At 43.8% G+C, this 17,957-nt stretch overlaps 1 protein-coding gene across 6 annotated transcripts in view; it reads right to left on the reverse strand.

Moving 5' to 3' along the window:
* msn (serine/threonine-protein kinase msn) overlaps positions 1–17,084 on the reverse strand; it is a 55,498-nt gene extending 38,414 nt beyond the window's left edge. For 4 of the 6 annotated variants that reach the window (XM_089544317.1, XM_089544316.1, XM_089544315.1 and 1 more), the window contains exons 1-13: positions 16,703–17,084; positions 9,440–9,505; positions 8,448–8,504; positions 7,571–7,615; positions 7,167–7,247; positions 7,033–7,081; positions 6,727–6,788; positions 6,535–6,625; positions 4,396–4,468; positions 3,897–3,954; positions 3,674–3,728; positions 3,157–3,353; positions 1,828–1,940 (exon numbers count right to left, since the gene is read on the reverse strand). In XM_089544317.1, the coding sequence (XP_089400443.1) occupies positions 1,828–1,940; positions 3,157–3,353; positions 3,674–3,728; positions 3,897–3,954; positions 4,396–4,468; positions 6,535–6,625; positions 6,727–6,788; positions 7,033–7,081; positions 7,167–7,247; positions 7,571–7,615; positions 8,448–8,504; positions 9,440–9,505; positions 16,703–16,765 (1,010 nt within the window). In that variant the 5' untranslated portion in view covers positions 16,766–17,084. The remainder of the gene's footprint in view (positions 1–1,827; positions 1,941–3,156; positions 3,354–3,673; positions 3,729–3,896; positions 3,955–4,395; positions 4,469–6,534; positions 6,626–6,726; positions 6,789–7,032; positions 7,082–7,166; positions 7,248–7,570; positions 7,616–8,447; positions 8,505–9,439; positions 9,506–16,702) is intronic. The other 2 variants (XM_089544319.1, XM_089544318.1) reach the window with 1 other exon arrangement.
* Positions 17,085–17,957: the final 873 nt, after the last annotated feature.

Consider the following 17,957-nt stretch of genomic DNA (forward strand, 5'->3'; position numbering starts at 1 on the left):
TACAGTCAAAACTATAAGACACGGCAGGAAAAAATAAGACACCAAATTTGAAAACATAGGGAAAACTAAATAAAACTGGGAGCGCGGGAACAGTAATAACGAGATTATGTATCAGTTATCATGCACATAAATCTGTATATTGGGAGGGAATGCACTGGACCGAGCAATGCATTGCCATGTTCAACGGTACGCGGAAAGAAACTGTATTTAAACACATTAGTGCTAGCAAAGTAAGCTGAGAGATTAAGATTATGATGACTTCTTGTTGACGATGGTATGGCATGAGTTTCTATGGGAGCTTGGAAGGGACTGGCTCACGAAAACAAAGCAGGCAGGAAAAGAGCACCCAGAAACATAACATACTGATTACACATTTACAATCCTTAGCATGCAAAGAAAAGAGAGACGGATAAAAAAAAAAAAAGTAAGACTGATCAGAATATGTGGCTAGATATTTTGAAGTACAAGGAATCCAATGTTCCATGGAAGTACTTTTCAGATTAAGCCAATATTAGCTGTATTACAACATGCTGAGTTTCACTGTCTATAGAAACGGTTAAAGAGTGGTCTAAATTAGAGTGCACATAATAATCTGCAAGCAATTGAGAAGTCCACTCCCAGCACTGCACGCTTTAATCGTTTAGCAGCATGCTGCAACAAAAATTTTTGCTTGGTGATTTACTCCTGTAGTAAAGTGTTGCACAGCAAGTTTGTATTCCACACACACCTGCTACCAGCACTGCATGTGCAAATTCATTGGTGCAGTTTTTCGAGGGCATCTTTGCCTAAGGCACACAGCTTCGCTGCTGGTCCACTTGTGGATCAGTCAGCACCTTGCTCAATAAAACAGTTAGGTTACAGTGATGCGGGCAAGTGCTAAAGGAGTTTTCAATTTTAAATTTCACAACTGCCGTTTTTTCTTTTTCTAAAACTGTTGACAGCTACGTTTGAACTCCACTACCCCAAAATAGCTTGAGTTCTTTCGGTGAACAATGATGGAGGTGCAACACAAAGCTACTTCTGCGCTGAAATTTCCTTGCACACTGCAGAACCCCAATGCACCTGAAAATAACATCCGCTGAGTCTGTTCCTTTACCATTCGTCAGTTTGTTTTGTTTTTAAATGATGTAATACCAACTAGCTCAACTATCCGTACGACTTAATCCGAACATGACACTGCTGCAATGCCTTTGACTGGGTGCAGCTTTGGTATGCAAAAATCCATTGTAAGTTGTTCCGTTTCAAATAAAAGCCTCAGTTTGCCTAATGAAAGCACTCAGGTACTGGCTATGCACAAAAACCTGCAAGTGGCTCCAGGTCATAAAAAGTGCACTAAGACTGCAGTGATGTCCCAACTGTAGCAAGTAGCTGTTCTTGGCACATACACAAGAAACAGTTGAGGTCAAGGACATCAAGCTGGTGAATCAGCGCCAGGCGAAACTTTGGCCCCCTTTACACTCCGGCGGCTTTGACGTGTCTCAGCGCTACAGTCAAACTCGAATATAACAAACTGATATAGCGGATTACGCTTCATATCTAACACTCAGAAGTAGCACTAGCATTATGTTCGTAAAATGTGTTTTTTATAACGAACTACACACCGGATATATCGAACACCGAACACCCGCAGTCGGTTAGCAAATACCCACTATCAGTTAACAAATGCCCACCAATGCGCTACTTCCAAGAGGAGGCATGCAGAGCGTTCTGGGTGGACCAGTTTACGGCAGCCAGTGGGGAATAGGGCCATGCACTATCATGGCATGTGCTCTACATCGGAGTGTAAATATGCTTTTAGGCTGCCAGTAGTCAGATGAGGCAACCAACCTGTAGCGATAATCGTCTGGTCCGCCTGGCACCTCCCTGGGGCCTCCTGCTCCAGAGGCTGAGCGCTTGTGCTTGCGACACCGGTCCATGTGGTCCTTGAGCTGGATGCGTACCTGTACCAAGGGGGGGAAATGGCAACACTTGCAAAGGGGCACCCTTAAGGGCTCAACTCAGGACAAATGATGGCATAACTGTTATGACAGTGTACTGGGTGTCTATGGTAGCACACTGGGTGTCCCACAAACACAACCCCAAAGGTCAATGCTACTTTACGCCCCAGTAGCATAAATGAGAAACTGGCAAATTTGAAGACCTAACCTCTCTTGATACCTTGCCTGGATTACTAAAAGAACTCACTGCGAAATGTCTTCGTTGCGCATCGAGAGCAGAGTACCAGACAGCAGAGGCAGTAGCACTGCTTTGATTTTTTAACTCGGGAGCTACACCGCAATACGACATTTCGAAGCCTACGAAGCAAAATTTCAGTTCTGCTGAATTCAGGTACATGCAACTCTTCTCCCCAACACAATAGACCAAAATGTGCACTGCTTTCCCAATTTTGAGGCTGGCACCATCAGCAGGGTGAGTTGGTTTGCAGACAGTGGACGTCGCCATACCCAGTCAGTAACAGCTGCAACAAAAGCTCTGAACAAGCGTGCCACACTCGGTTCACCTGAAATAGCAGATGTGTAATCCTGCTTCCCTAGCTATGGCTCGATTGCTGGCTGCAGCCCCACGATCCACTATAAGAAGACTGGTCTCTGCAAAAAGCACACTGCAGTCGGAAAAATTTTTGTTCTATAATGCCATATCTTGATTTGAAGAAAATAGCGCCAGAGCATGCTAACCACGAAAAGACAAGGACGAGACACAAGACGAGACAAGGACGAGCATGCTCTGGCGCTATTTTCTTCAAATCAAGTATGCACCAACTCGCCCAAGAAGAAGTGTTAATGCCATATCTGCCAGCTGTTTTCAAGTGTTCTCTGTTCGGGCTGTGGTGGCATCTGATTTGCCAGCAGAAGAAAATGAAATTAGGACCTTCATTTGGCATTCACCCTGCCACCAGTCAACTTTTCATGCAGAAAAGCGGCTGGACTATCCAAAGGATGACCTAGTCTAATCAAACCTGAAGCCTAATCTGAAGCCTAACCAAACTTTTCAAATAGAAAAAAATACTGCTGGAGTTTCCAAAGCGAAAACCACTGACATAGTCCTCCACTTGCTCTTCTAGCCTTAGCGTCCCTTCAAACAAGGACAAAGAATTTCACCACTGGCACATCTCTCATACTAGCTCAAAACACGCGTCCATGCCATTATGGCACACACCTGTCTCTCAGTTGGTTGGTCCTTGATGAAGGGGTGCTTGAGCAGCTGCTCTGTGTAGGGCCTCTGTTGGTAGTCCTTCACCAGCACTGTCTCTATGAAGCTGTGGAACTTCTTCGCCCACTTGCGAGATTTTAGCCGAGGCGGTGGGTTCCGGGGGATCAGGAACAGGGCCCGCATTGGGTGCATGTCACACAGTGCTGTAGAGGGAGAGAGAGAAAAAAAAACAGAGAAGCCACAATAAGCACACACCCAGCACATACAAAAAGAACAGCGGTGTGCCAAAAAGAATAAAAAGCTTTTAACATTCATACTTGACGGAAAGCGTTCAGTTCAATTCTGAAATGCAGATCACACTACGAAACTACACACAAATCAAATTCATTAACAGTTTCAAATGTAACCCCAACAATTGCATTTGACAATCCTGGGCACAATGAAGTGCTCCAAAGTTCACTATGAAGGCACAGTAAGCAGTTTGGCTAACATCAAATCATCAGAATAAAAGTTGTAAACTCACGTGGCTGTGACTCTGCCATTTCCAGTGCAGTGATTCCAAGGGACCACAGATCACTCTGCATTAGGACACAATGACATTAGGCAAAGAAACTATTACACAGGCTAGCAGTTCACAGAGACTGCCACAAGAATGTGAGCCCTAAGATGGTCGGAGGAAAACAAATGTGTGCAACAATATTCCTGCAGCAGCTCTGCTGTGTGAGACCTCGACAATCCATACACACCCTGTTGTCATAAGTGGCTTCTGGATTCTCATCGCATGCAATCACTTCAGGGGCCATCCTGGTTAGAGAAAGAAAAGAAAATTGCAAGAACAATGCTTAGAAAGACACATTTGTCCTTTGTTCACCAAGCTTTCAGACTAATTACCATCTCTACTAAGGCAACTATTACAGAACCCCTACTGGCACATGCAAGTAACATAGCATTTCACAACCTGTCAGGTGTTAAAAGTTATTTGGCATTTACGTCACTAGGCAGTGAAGGTAAATTTTTTAAATAAAGAAAACTCAAGCACAGTATAGAGGCCCTATCATTTTTTTCACATACAATGCAACAACATGAGCACTGGTATTTAGCTATCGATGCAGCTCACTGCCGCAAAGTAAACATTGCACACAATGGTCACTCACATACGTACAGAAAATTACAACATACAGCACCAGTCTGTAAGAAGATGCATGGGAGAAAGTCAATAAATGAACAATCCTTGCAGAAGCTCACCAGTATGGAGTTCCAATAAATGTGTTACGTCGTCCTATTGTACGATCCAATTGAGCACTCACTCCAAAGTCCACTGCGGAGAAAAGCAGCTTGGTCAGTACGTTCACCACCGGTGTCGCAAGCAAAGAACCAAAACTAGGAGCTAAATTTTCAGGAAAGCTGCTGTAACGGGACCTTAATAATAATGCAACAAAAGCAATAAAAAGTAGACTGGTGCAACCAAAAACAGTTAGGTGGTGCTCTTCTAAACAGACCATAACGCCCCGTGGTACCCGACCTTTTGAATACCAAGAAGGCAACACAAGCGCAGTAAGGAAACTTGAGGAGAAGATTTTTTTTTCTTGCTGTAGTTATTCCATTACAGCTGCAGAGCTATAGTCAAGCAGGTTTTAAAGAGAAATCGCTGCGATTTTGCTATATCCGCGCTATTGCACTAAGTCATTCACTTCCATGAGGACCAATTATAAAACGCATTAAAGGGACCATGCAAAGAATTAAAAGCCGCTTGTAAATGTTAGAAGTGATGCTCAGAAGCATTGACACCAAGTATGAGTCTTCGGAACTGAGCCGGCAATTTATTATGAATTTTTAAAAATCGTGTTTTTTAAAATTCGCGGGCCGTTTGATGTCTTCGTAGGGAGCCATTCTGAAACCAAAATCGGGAAAACAGACGTCACTAGTCCCATGACGTCGGCAGGCCACCACACGCTGTCATTCGCTCGAGCCACGGGCACACGGGCACACTTCCGGTAGCGGTGAAAATCGTCTGCTCGAGCCGCCGCGCGACCCCCTCGGGCAAGCGCGAGCGAGGGCATTGCCTTCGCGCATATGGTTTTAATTTACCTCTGCTAGAGTGTACTAGAATTCTACCTCTGCCGCCTCTTTCTGTCGCGAGTTCGGCAACCAAGAAAGCGCCGAGACCGGAGAGACGCTGCCGACGCACGCTGCTCCTCGGGAGTGCGACAACTGGAAGTCGTAAACAGAACGTCAGCGAATGACGTATTCATGGGCAGAGCCCAGTCCCGGAGCTGTTTTCTTTATTTTTTTATAGTGCCCCGCGCGTACGAGTTGAGGGGGGAGAGGAGGAGAGTGATTTTTAATCGCCTATAACTTTGTTGTTATTGATGCTAGCTCAAAAATTCTTGTGCTGGGGTGACGAGTGATGGATTGCCTATCTTTACATAATCTCAATAAATTTATTTCATAGTCACTGCAAGGGAGTCGCAACAAGCTGCAAAATAACCAAATGCCAAAATTTCTAGTCAACCTACATGTTGGATGGTAACCTAGCTTAAAAATGTGTTTCACTGAACACCAGAAATAAAACTGTGCCAATAATCTACAAAAAAATATATATATATATTTCAACTCCTGCCTGAAAGACAACAGGAACTTGGCAATGTTGTAGCCGATCTCACTTGCCAAAGTAATCACAATGCAAATCTGCAGTATTTATTCGGTACACAATCAGGCACCTTCAACTGCCATTAGAATAACAGCGGCACTAAATTTCGACTTTAAGCACAAGATTTAGAGCTGGCTGTCGGTGGCGCATTCTTAAGAGCATATTGACAACTTTTCTCATGCTAAGGAAAGCATTATTACACATTGCCTGCCCCGTTTCTATATTGCTACAGAGAGTTTGCATTTCTCTTTCTTTAAATTTTTGCAAACTAGTCACACTTTGCCGCCGACACTACGTCCACAAACCTGCAGTTCCATTCAGTTAACTAAGCCTTCTGCTGCAATAGCCACTGGGCTGCCCCAGGTAGTGCATCATAAGCGCTACTACCCTGTGTTCAGCTACACTTTAGGTGATGTCCAACTATAGGTGATTCCAGCAGCATGTCTTCTGCACCTGGTGCTGAAGACATGCCAGTGCTTTTTGTAAACCGCTTATGCTTGCCTGAGTAATGGGATGCACTACGAACAGAGCCAAATGTCAATGTGCTAGAATATCACCACTTTTACTTAACAAGAATAACAATAAGCATCCTTGCGCAGTCAGATGTGCCTTCAGCAAAGCAATTAGCAACGCATCCAAGTTTGAATTAAGTTATAACCACAAGAAAAATTTTTTCACCACAACTTCAACCAGCCCCGAAACAACTCAATTCTGACAACTGAAATGAGACTCACCAAGTTTCACTTCAGCATTGTCGGTGAGCAAAACATTCTGCCCCTTGATGTCTCGGTGTATTATCTTGTTAGCATGCAAATGGCTTAGACCCTGGGAAGAAGTGGGAGAGAGAAGAGACAACGACTTGGCACCACAGTGCTAGCATTCCACCTCCCTCAAAACGGCCCATGACAAGACAAGGCGTCACCTACCCTGAGGATCTCTCGACATATGTACGCAATCCACTCTTCCTTCAGTGACTGGCCTTTGGTTGCTGCAAACAGAATTACAATTATAGCGATGACGCGCTCACTAACTGCTGCTTAAAACAACTTTTTTATAGAGATCAGCACTCAACAGAGTGATAAGTAGTAGTACATGCTGAAAGAAAGCCAACGATTCTGGAACCTTCTTGAGCTAAACGCAGAGTGCAGACCAAAAGTGAAGTTGGCCACACAAGTGTCTTGGTTTGCTCCTTGCTGGCAGAGCTTAATATCCAATGCATTAAATGCACTTACACTTGACCAGATCTGTGACTGAACCAGCACCGCAGTACTCCATGACCAACTGCAAAGGAAGAAAGCAGGCATGAGAATGTAATGCACTATACTGCGTGGTTCTACCCAGTGGCAGATAGGAACGATACACTCACCCAGAGCTTATCATCTTTGCCCGGTGGACTTTTCTGTATGAATGCCCCATAGTAGGTGGCAATGTTGCGGTGGTGGGAATACTGCAAGAAGAATTCAACCGTTGAAACACATTAAACATTTTTAAATGAAATCCTGGCTTTTACATTTCAGTAGCTTGCATTTATATGAGAATGTTTATGATGCCAGTATACTAATAAAGAAATGCAATGCTTATCATGGGTAATTCTTTCCCTACAAATTTATGAGCAGCTACAAGCACGACATCTAGCTGGACATGCACATATGAACAAAAGCGCACAATTCTTGAAGTCCTTAGAGATTCGTGGGGTATTAGACAGCGTAAACTTCGGCTAATTGTCTAAATGAAGGAATTAAACATAGAGGCTTGTCCCAGTATGCTTACCTTTTTGAGGACATTAATCTCTAGTTTAATTTCTTCTTCTTCATCCTATAACAGAGGGAAGACAATAAAGTACTAAATACAAATGTTAATTAGAACAGCATAAAAGAGGTCAGAAACATCATATGATTAATGTCGTTTTAAGGCATTACAAGCATTCAGGTCATGACTAATTCCTCCACAGCAGAATTTCCCAGGCTAATATTAATAGGGCAAAACAAATGCCTCGTGCTAAACAACGCAAGAACAGATTTGTTGCCATGCAGTTCATTTTCCTGCTAAATTCAGGCAATTAAGAACCAAGAAGAAGAACACTTACTTAGCACAAGTTTTCTACAATTTCAAACTACATATAAGGCATTTTTCAGTAAAAATGTGCACCATGCACTGATGGACCACTAATTCTTACATTGTGTCACATCTTCTTTAAGCTGTAAGAATATTCAACATCATCAAAACCACGTTTAATGCTACTGAATTTTCCACCTCAACAAAAGCAGGTCCTTTCCTTCATGCACACAGTGACAACAATAACATGAAATGGGTCAGTCATACACCTACTGTACCACATTAGTCATAAAATGTCAACACAACTTGGCTAAGAACAGTAAGCTAAACTAAGATAAAAAAAAAAAAAACCTGTGCAAGGCGCAGGTTTCAGTTCAGAGACTCCGTGCAGCTTTCCTGCAGTCTGCCTAAATGACATATGTGTTGGAATCATTTCTTAATGGCAAATTAATCCGCAAATAGCAAGCCAAAAGGCTAACTGCAGTCTTAAAAGTAAAGCTCATATTATCAACCTTGAATTGCACATCACTGCTTTGGTGGTTATTTTATCACAGTTTGTGCAATCTACACATCTCTGCAGAAAAACCCTCACCTCAGTGACATCCATGATCTTGATGGCTGCAAGCTGTCCAGTCTTGGTGTGCCGACCCTGCATTAAACAGAACAAGCTTGTTTGTTTGTTGTTGTTTTTTATTGCAGGGTTTTTGTTTTTCCCAGCAAATCTGATTCAGCTATGCTCATGTATCATTTGTTCGCTTATTCACAGCAGATCCATCCTCTAAATTTATTACCTCGATACTACATGCCAGATGCCTTTAAGAATTTGTGTTTTAAACCACAGAAAGATTTTATGCACAACCTGATTGATTTATCGCTTAAAGGTGCACTGAAGAGGAATCTGAACTGGTCTTTTTTGCCGCGGGAACTCGATCTACACATTCTGAGCATTCTCAGAAACTTCGATTTATTGCCCTGTGTGGCTCATTTTCCTAATTAAATGGAATTAACGTCCGGCTCCAGCCTTTATTTTTAAAATTCTCCCTCGTACGGTGGGCGGAGTCGACCAACGCATGGAGTGCCTTGCAGCCAGCTACGTGGAGGCTTTGCTTTCGCTTTATTTTGTTTTTTAGGTTTCCGTGAATAAATAGTTTCATTCGCAGATAATATAGCCGCAAAATAAGCCCGCAGAAATAAAAATACGCGCGGACTATTTGCTTCTACGGACTACTACGTATTACTCCGCCGATGGCAGAGCGGCAAGCCGCCGCGGGACTGGCTGAAAGGCACTCTACGCGTTGGTCGACTCCGCCCACCGTACGAGGGAGAATTAAAAAAAAAAAAGGCGGGAGCCGGACGTTAATTCGATTTAATTAGGAAAATCAGCCACACAGGGCAATAAATCGAAGTTTCTAAGAATGCTCGGAACGTGCAGATTGAGTTCCCGCAGCAAAAAGATGAGTTCAGATTCCTCTTCAGTGCACCTTTAACCAACAGAGTGAAATAGAGCAACAAACTCTGGGCTATTTTTTTTTCTGGACCAAATCGTATCACGAAAGCAAAAATATGTTTGAACAATATACACACCTTATACACCTGGCCATAGGTACCATTTCCAACTACTTCAATTAGTTCAAATATACCTGCCGGATCCTGCAATAAAAGATGAAAACAGGAGTTACCAACACACCTGCCAACACTAAAAGGACTGAAATCGACATTTTCAGAACAACAGCCCCAAGTGTTTGACACTTCTGGCATGACAAGTTCAATATTGAAGCAAAATTTATACAAGGCCATAATAAAGAAGCTGCAGATTAAAGATAAGGCCTAAATGCCCAAAAACTTGCCTGCTAGACACTAGTTCACTGCCAATAAGCCCATATATGCTTAGTGCCCTACATGTAGCACTTGTGCCTTGCACCTGCTAGCGTTCAAAAGTGTCTAAAGCTTTTCTGTGCAAGGATTGTGTTGAGTGCATTTCGTTTTCGTTTGTTGTGTGCGTTTAGAAAAATCCGCCAGTCTTCTCTGGATGCCATTTCTGAAATTTGACCCCATAAACTGCATTGTAAATCTGCAAAAAAAGAACAAGTAACTTTTCCGCATTATCATGAGGAATCTGCCACGCGTGAAGTGAAATGCGATATTAAAATCGATGCAAAATGTTGGAAGCTTCGCCACAGGTAACAGGTAATGAATGAGGACGGCTCAAAAGTCGAGGCTGAGCAAAGTATTTCCATCAGTGAAAGAACGATTTGGAATTGTGAAATGAAATAAACGAAAAAATTATTATTTTTTGTTGTTTCTGAAGTTTCGGCCTATATGGGTTGAGCGTTGAGAACCAGCTGCAACACTGCAGCAAGTTCTACGATGTCTGAATTTTTTGATGACCCTACTTGAGCGTAACCTAGATATGCAAGCGGTTTATTTCTTTGCAAACAAGTAAGGTGCAATTAAATTTAGCTGAGGCATTTTCCCAGAGAAAAGATTAATCTCCAGATTAATCTTGCTCAAAAAGTGCACAGTATAATGTAGAACGAGCTCCAGGGGCGACGAGGCGAACAGAGCACCCACACTCCTACCATTTCCTGTTTTTTTTTTCTTCCGTGTGTCAATGCTTTGCTACCCATCAGCAAGTGGCCATGGCATTGCAATGAAATGAGTGAAACTGGTGCTATCTGACCCTTTAGTTTGTCTCATGTCAGCAATGACACACAAAATCCCGCTGCTTATCGAGATCAAGATCGGTTTGTAAACGATCACTTGCATTGGTAATGCAATTTGTATCTTTGATACAAATGGCATTACCAATGCAAGTGATCGTTTACAAACCGATTTCACAAAAAACAAAGCAAGCTTCACATTTAACCTGTGTGTCCCATGTTGAAATTAGAAACTGTCATATATATAGCATCCAGATGAGAAATGCCAAGACTGTTAACACTGAAAAGGTTATCAAAGAGCCAACAGGTTCATTGTTTTCGAAACCAGATTTTTTTTCAAAGGTGATAAAGATGATTACTGGATGAAAATTTCCTCTTTGCTACTACGACGCTTCCTCTTCATTTCGAGGTGGCCACTGTGCTGGAAGCTACGCGTCTATGCTAACCCTCCCATGTTCGGAAATGCGCTGCAAAATGACCGAGTCTTACATTTTTTTTTCTACTTGTGAGCGCAAGCCAATTACTGGCAACACAAATGCGTGACAGGACGGATTGGTTTCTTTGCCACCGTTCTCCCATTGGTACCTGCTCTTTAAGATACTAAAAAAAAAATCCAGCTCGCAACTGCCCTCCGACCACCATGCGATGATAGCAGTGAAGACCACGCAGAAGTTAAATAGAAGTGACAGATTTCAAAGAAGTGCTGGAAATGGGAAGCAAATTTTGGAGCGAGACTGCAGGTCTTCTGTGCACAGAGCATTTACATTTGGCTCGACTGCTGCTTGGCATACAGTGCAGCTACAGGGCTGGTTTACTTACCTACTCATTAAATTCAAGAAGTGCTTTGAGGGAGCCCTTAACTTTTTGCCTGCCATTTTGCTTTCCATCAGTTGATGTGTCAATGTCAGTCTCATTTCAAGCTCTGTCGTTCACTTCAAAGTTTTGGCCCAACAGGTAAAGACTGGTAGAATATACCAGTCACACTTTCTTTCTGAGGGATAATGGCAAGTTAATTTAAGTGTGTCCCCAATACAACCTCTAAATGATTTTTTTTTTTTTTTTTTCCCTACAGATTTCCTTCATGGGCCTCCACTGCTAGCGACTATATGGCCAAGATATACTCCCCGACTGTTTCTAATCCCTCATTACCAGTCAAAAACTTGATGCTTCATTCAATTTTAAAAATACCATTAGTTTTCTCAATATCATTCATTAATAAGACCATTATACTTTGCCTTTTCAGGTCCTTGATCATATGCAGTAATTGCTCCCCTTAACTGTTTAGCAACATAAACATAACATTGCCAGAATACTACTGAGGTACTTGCCATTAACTCTCATACCTAAACTTTCAAACATCTTAGTTTCACTACTTCTTGCAGATGCATTGTTCATAATATAGACAGCTTGCATCTTCCTGCTTGACATCATTCTGATTGGCATTTTACCATTACTCCTCTGACAGGCTACAGTTACTAAGGGGTCCTTAATATTTTCTAGAATATATAAATATGGTCTCATTGCCTTTGGTTGGTTAAGCAATGCCAGCATTAACCCTGATGTTTCCGGAAGCTCAATCAAGTGCTTGATCTTAATTTATAAAGGCCCCACAGAGTGACCTGGTTTCTTCTGTAGATTTTTATATTTCTCTGTCAGCAACTGTGCCAAGCAGGAAGTGAAACTACTTGAAACAACATTTATCTCGAACCATAAGATACCACTGAAACTACTTAGTGCCTAGAAATGCTGGAACTAACCTAACATACAGATAAAATTCCTCGGCCCATATAACACAACAATCAGCTTTGTATGCCATTGTGAACATACTTCCCTGCATTATGTGCCTTCCAATAATTTCAGCAAGTATTGTTACGGCGAGGCAGCGCCTCGACGTCCCCACGTGGGAGACCTAAGGCCCCGTCGGCGAAAGCTCTGCAGGACTATGAATAAAGTTGTTACCAACCAACCAATTGTTAATGCCATGCAATACTCTGGGTACATTTCCTGCATTTCTTTTTGCCCTTATTTTCCTCTGACTAATGTGGGTGCTGGTCTGTTTTGATGCCCTGTCATCAATGGCAGCATTTTTATCACGCTTTGCAGTCACGCCCCAAAATACGATGTATGATTACTGATTAATTGGCTCTCACTTGTTTAAACATGTTAATATTTCTGGGCATAGAGTGCTGCACTGGGCCACGTTGGTCGAAATGCTCAATCATTACTGTTACGAATAGTCATAGAAGATAAACAATAAGGGAGTAATTACTCATTGGTACTCATTGGTGGATGCCAATGAGTAATTATCCCCTTATTATATATCTAATCCACTTTGAAGTTTCCCCTAAACCTTTGACCAAGAAGATAAATATTGTTTTCGTGTAACCAAGTTTCGCGTCGGGTGCACATTATTTGTCCGCATCGTCACAGCCTAGTGGCCTAATGTGGGCACAATGCAACACTCTATGCCAAACAGTACGAACATTATTTAAACGAGTGAGAGTCAATAAAAAGAATGGGATAGAGAAAGAATGCTCTGCATTCAGAAGGCAATTATTCAAAGTTTGTGTGAGCTTTGTTAAGTGAAATCAATCAGCGCAAACTTTCAAATCATCCAATGTTTCTAAAAATTCATGCTTACATCAAATACCAAGCTTTATATGTAGCCCTTGCACATCGCGTATATGAAGGCAAAAATATACAGTCGTGGCACAACTACTGAATGACACTTTCGAATCTGAAAATGAACGATAGAAAGGACTTGTGTATATTACAAATGACAGCAAGCCGAGTTTCAAAGACACAAATTAATCTGAAAGTAAGACAATCTTACTAAACTGCAACCATAAGCTACTATTAGGTAAATATGTTGAGCGAGCAAGGAAAGAAAAAAATATAAAGACCCTACAGCTGCACATAATTATTTATGGCTCTCAAAACACTGCGCAGTGAGAAATAGAGAAAAACAGCACTTTTTCGCAGCACTGGCATTCTGTTGCTGCACCAGCAAAATGAGACCATCCACACACAGAAATCACAAAATCAAAATTAACCAAGGACTCCCTAGCCATTACTCAGGAATTCAGTTCATTTGTCTTAATTAAAATTCAGCAAACCTGTGTTAATTCAAACCCAGTTAATTTGGAAAAATTGGCTGAAGGCTTAGCTTGGTTGATTGCGAAAGCAATAACACCTGGCTGCGCCTGGTTCTGCTGGTAGTTGGACATGGTTTCCCGTATAGTGCAACTCTGGTCACGACTTGGTTCTGCTAATATGGTTACCCGTATGGATTCACTCTGGACACAACATGGGTCTACTGTAAATGTGCTTTATTTATTACGATGAACACGCTTTGGTGATCCGTAAAGAAATGGCTTTTGGTCTGTACATCGGTGATGACATCGGCGTGCTCGCCATTCTGCAGCATACGGACGTTGCTTCGCCAACCGTTGTTCCCTTTCTTCGTGTTTCTTCGGCACGGCGCCGTCGCTTGGCCGCGGCACACCGTTCCAGCCTCGCCTTGTACGCATCCTCCGACATAGCACAGCACTGCGAGGAGCACACCCGCAGCCCCGTTTTATCCCAGTCTAGCGAGCGCCCTCACTCGGCACCTGCGCCGGAGCGCAGGATGAGCCTCCATCGATGAGACGAGTTGGGCCCCCAGCTCTCCTCTTGTCGTGACGTCGCGCGGTCACGTGGTAGCGCGCCGGAGCGAAGGATGAACATCCATCGATGGCAGAAAAGTGCAAGCAGTATTGCTTTCGCAATAAAACAGGATAATTTGTACCCCCTGTTCGGTATTATCAGGCATATATGCTATTCTGTGATATGAAAATATCGTTAATTTGGAGCAACTTGGCCGTGCTTCGGTCAGCTCGTGTGTATACAGAGCACAGGAAATGACAGCGACTCAGAGACCTGGCCTCAATAGCACGAATGGCTGTGATGCCCAACACAATTGTAAAAGTGCCATACTCATACGTGCTATCATAATCAGTTAATAAGGTACAGTGGGATGCTTTCTTGCTGCTCTCTGTCGCTTTCCTCTTTGCTTTCATTGTGTGTGTGTTGCAGACCATGCTGACAGAGTGTTCTGTGTTATCACACAGCCTGTAAGCAATATTTGCAATAGTTCCTGTGTGTGTACACAGGGTGGGCTTGCTTTTTTTTTTTTGTGCATCATCTGTGAGTGTGGAGAAGGGGTGGAGGGACACTACACTATTTTGTGGACCAGCGAAAAATATCTACTGCCGTGCAAATTTCTTGCACAAAGCAATCAATCATTAGAATTTTTTTCAGCAAATAAAGGAATGTAGATGTGGGACACTTTGTTATGGTCCTTTTTCAGTCCTCCCAATAATCCGACAGTGCTAATATAAACATTTTCTCCAGTCCTACGAAATTCAAATTAATGAGGCTTTAGCTATACAAGGAATAAATGTTACACTGATCTCTCAAAGCACAAGCCAAACCACTGTTAAGGGGGGAAAAGGAGAGAAAGACACTAATGCTCCCATCACACTTCCGAGAAACATCGGCAGCAGAAAAAGAGCGCTGCAAATTAGGTGACCAATTTCTGGCAACATGCCAGTACCAAAGCAGTGAGGTCATACAGCGAGTCACAAACGACCCGACACCTCACATGCCAGGATTCGTGGTACAAGTCAGTTTCGCACCAGATCTCAAGCGACGCAGCGATCAGTGCATGGTGAACATATCGCACGAATTGACTATCGAGAAAGCTTGGTGAGACGCGGTTCACTCAGCAATCATTGGTACCGATGCGGAGGCGATGAGAAAAGTCGCGCGAGCAATGCTGATTAAACACTTTGTGCTCCATAACGCTTCGCCTTGAGCGCCTGGAAACAACAGCCACCTCTCCAAAAGCAAGCCTCAACCGCACATCGCCAGTTTCGCTTACATGCAGGAGCGCCCATTACGCAACCACGCGCCGACTACAGTAACCTCATAGCAGCCCAACAGCTGCGAAAATCCGTCACAATTTGCAGGCTAGCTTATTATGTCAGGAAACGTCGGGAACAAGAAAAAATACCAGCGTCTCACGATAAATGCGAACTGGAGACGAGTGCAATGAACTCGACTTCATCCCAAACTTTTTTTTTTATTATTATATTATTATTACTGCTTACGTGCTTGCGTGGGACACACCAACGCCCTTCAATGCACTCTATTGACTGTTGGTTGCGGTCACGCATTATCTGCCTGCGTTTACACGAGATGCACAGGAACCGAGCTATCCGATGCGCCACCAAACCAACGGCACGCCCAAAATCATGTCTGGGGCCAACATGAAGGTATCGAAACTAAAGAAAAAAAAAAAAACCTGTCGCCACAACCACCTGCACAACGCGAAGGAATGCAGCGAAGGCGTGTTCTTCCTGGGGGAATCCGCATTCGATAAGTCATGCCAAGCGCCACAGGGCATCGGCCCAGCGACGTTTCGACGGAAGCAGCAAGAGTGGAGACGTTCTGTACTACGAAGTTCGAAGCGCAGCGGGACGCGCGATAGCCAAACACGAAAAAAGGGAAGGGAATCGCCTCCTAAAGAGGATAACCATCTTTAACCACAACAAACCGAACTTTTCCTCGCAATCCAGAAGGCTGAGAAAAGGAACGAAACCTAAGAACGAGCAGCTGAGACGCAACCATGCCGGAAGTGAAGGTAGAAAGCATGAAATGTTGCTCTCGCCTCCGGTTGGGCGTGAGCGGCGCTTTCTCGAACGCGAGAAGGGAAGCTCAAATCTCTAACCCAAGCAGAGTCCGCACAGGGGCCACAAGCCTCGAGTAAATATTTGCACCACGTGCGCGTAAGTGAACTAAAACTGAGCGCACGGAGCTACCCGTGCAAGCGTCCCTCCATCAAAGGGAAACTGCCAGCGAGACGTCCAACTTGTTAGGCCTAGCAGACAAGGAGGCATTCCGGCTGACCAGCTGACTTTCACAGCATACGTCTCAGGTCGACGGAGAGCGAACCTGGACTCATAATCGTTTGAATATGCACTCGTGTGTTTTTCGAGTGCCAGATGGTAATCAAAGAACTCGCTATTAGCTCGAGAGAATTTGTCAAAAGCAGCCCCTCCGACTGACACTAGAGAGCTTCGATATGCTCAATCATGAGTAAATGAGGTGAGGGACCAATTTTCACTGAACAGGTAGTTTCACATACCTTTAAACTGTTGAGGTCGATATCATCCAGACTGCAGTTTACACTTGGCTGGGTGTGCGCCATGGCGTTGATTGCAGCAAGAAAGCCGATAGGAACAAAAGAGCTCGGGCGCCCCTCGGAGCCTTCTAGGAGGCTCCGTTGCCGAATAAAACACGGAAAGGGACTCCGGGCGGCTCGAGCGTAGTGATGTAACGTCACATTAGTTCTACACAGTCACTTGGCTGAATAGTGTCAAACACGACGTAGTTTTAAGATTCTCATCACAGATGTTTTCGCACACCTCACCAACACAACCGGCCGTCAATGCTCGCTCTACAACATCCACTAATGCAGCCCACTGCGATGGTCTCAAGCCTTTCTCCGTTTCTCCGCCTCCGCAACTGCTCTCGTAATTATTACGGCGACCGTACCAGGTCGCTGCGTACGCTAGATTACGCAAACAGTTTCATGTTTAACTTAAAAGATCGTAATTACAACAAAAAAAGTTTCAAACCAAACTATAGCCTTGTAATTGTTTGACAGCCCAAATTCGCGCGCAAAAAAATTTAGCTTCTGTTAGCAACTAGCGATCAGTTTCGGTTTCTGGGCGCGCGCACGCACGCGCGTGATAGTGCGGCGCGAAACTAAACTAAGCGAGCAACTCGTTCGAAAGATTTCGAACTCGCAATACGATTGACGCAAATTTAAATGACTTGAGCGAATGCGCGCATTTAAATGTGAGCGCACACTAAAGCCACTCAATCGCCGATGGCTTTGTCTCATAGTAAAAACCGTGATAAACACGAACTGCCTCTTCTGAAGTATTAATGTAAACTATTACGCAGACATAGCCATCTCGCACTTTCGCCTTTCTACCTAGATCCCGACATCGAACCTTTATATAACTTCATCAGGGAGCTTTTTTCGAACTCACAGATGCGTCATGCAGCGAGCTTACGACTTGCGGCGTCATTCGCTGAAAGCGCAGAGCAGATTCAGACGATTGCTCACTTGCACAGCGAGTTTCGCTTTTAGCCTGATGTCGGCTGGAAACTTCAGCGTGAATTATTAAAGATGCACCATGTTGCCGAAAGAAAGGACGGGCGGCTAGCCAATGGATGGCGTAACTGTGCTAAGGCGGTTCAACCCGCGTGGAGAACCCGTGGCACGCGCGCTGCGTGCCTCGAGCTCGCTCACTGCCGTCGGGCGTGTCAGCTGGCCAGCAAAAAAGAAGACGGCCTCGAACAGCAGGTGAGATTTCCTCTGCCCCATAGAT

Source organism: Amblyomma mixtum, chromosome 5 (assembly GCF_055824585.1).
Source record: "Amblyomma mixtum isolate Tamu chromosome 5, ASM5582458v1, whole genome shotgun sequence".
Classification (NCBI taxonomy): Eukaryota; Metazoa; Arthropoda; class Arachnida; order Ixodida; family Ixodidae; genus Amblyomma; species Amblyomma mixtum.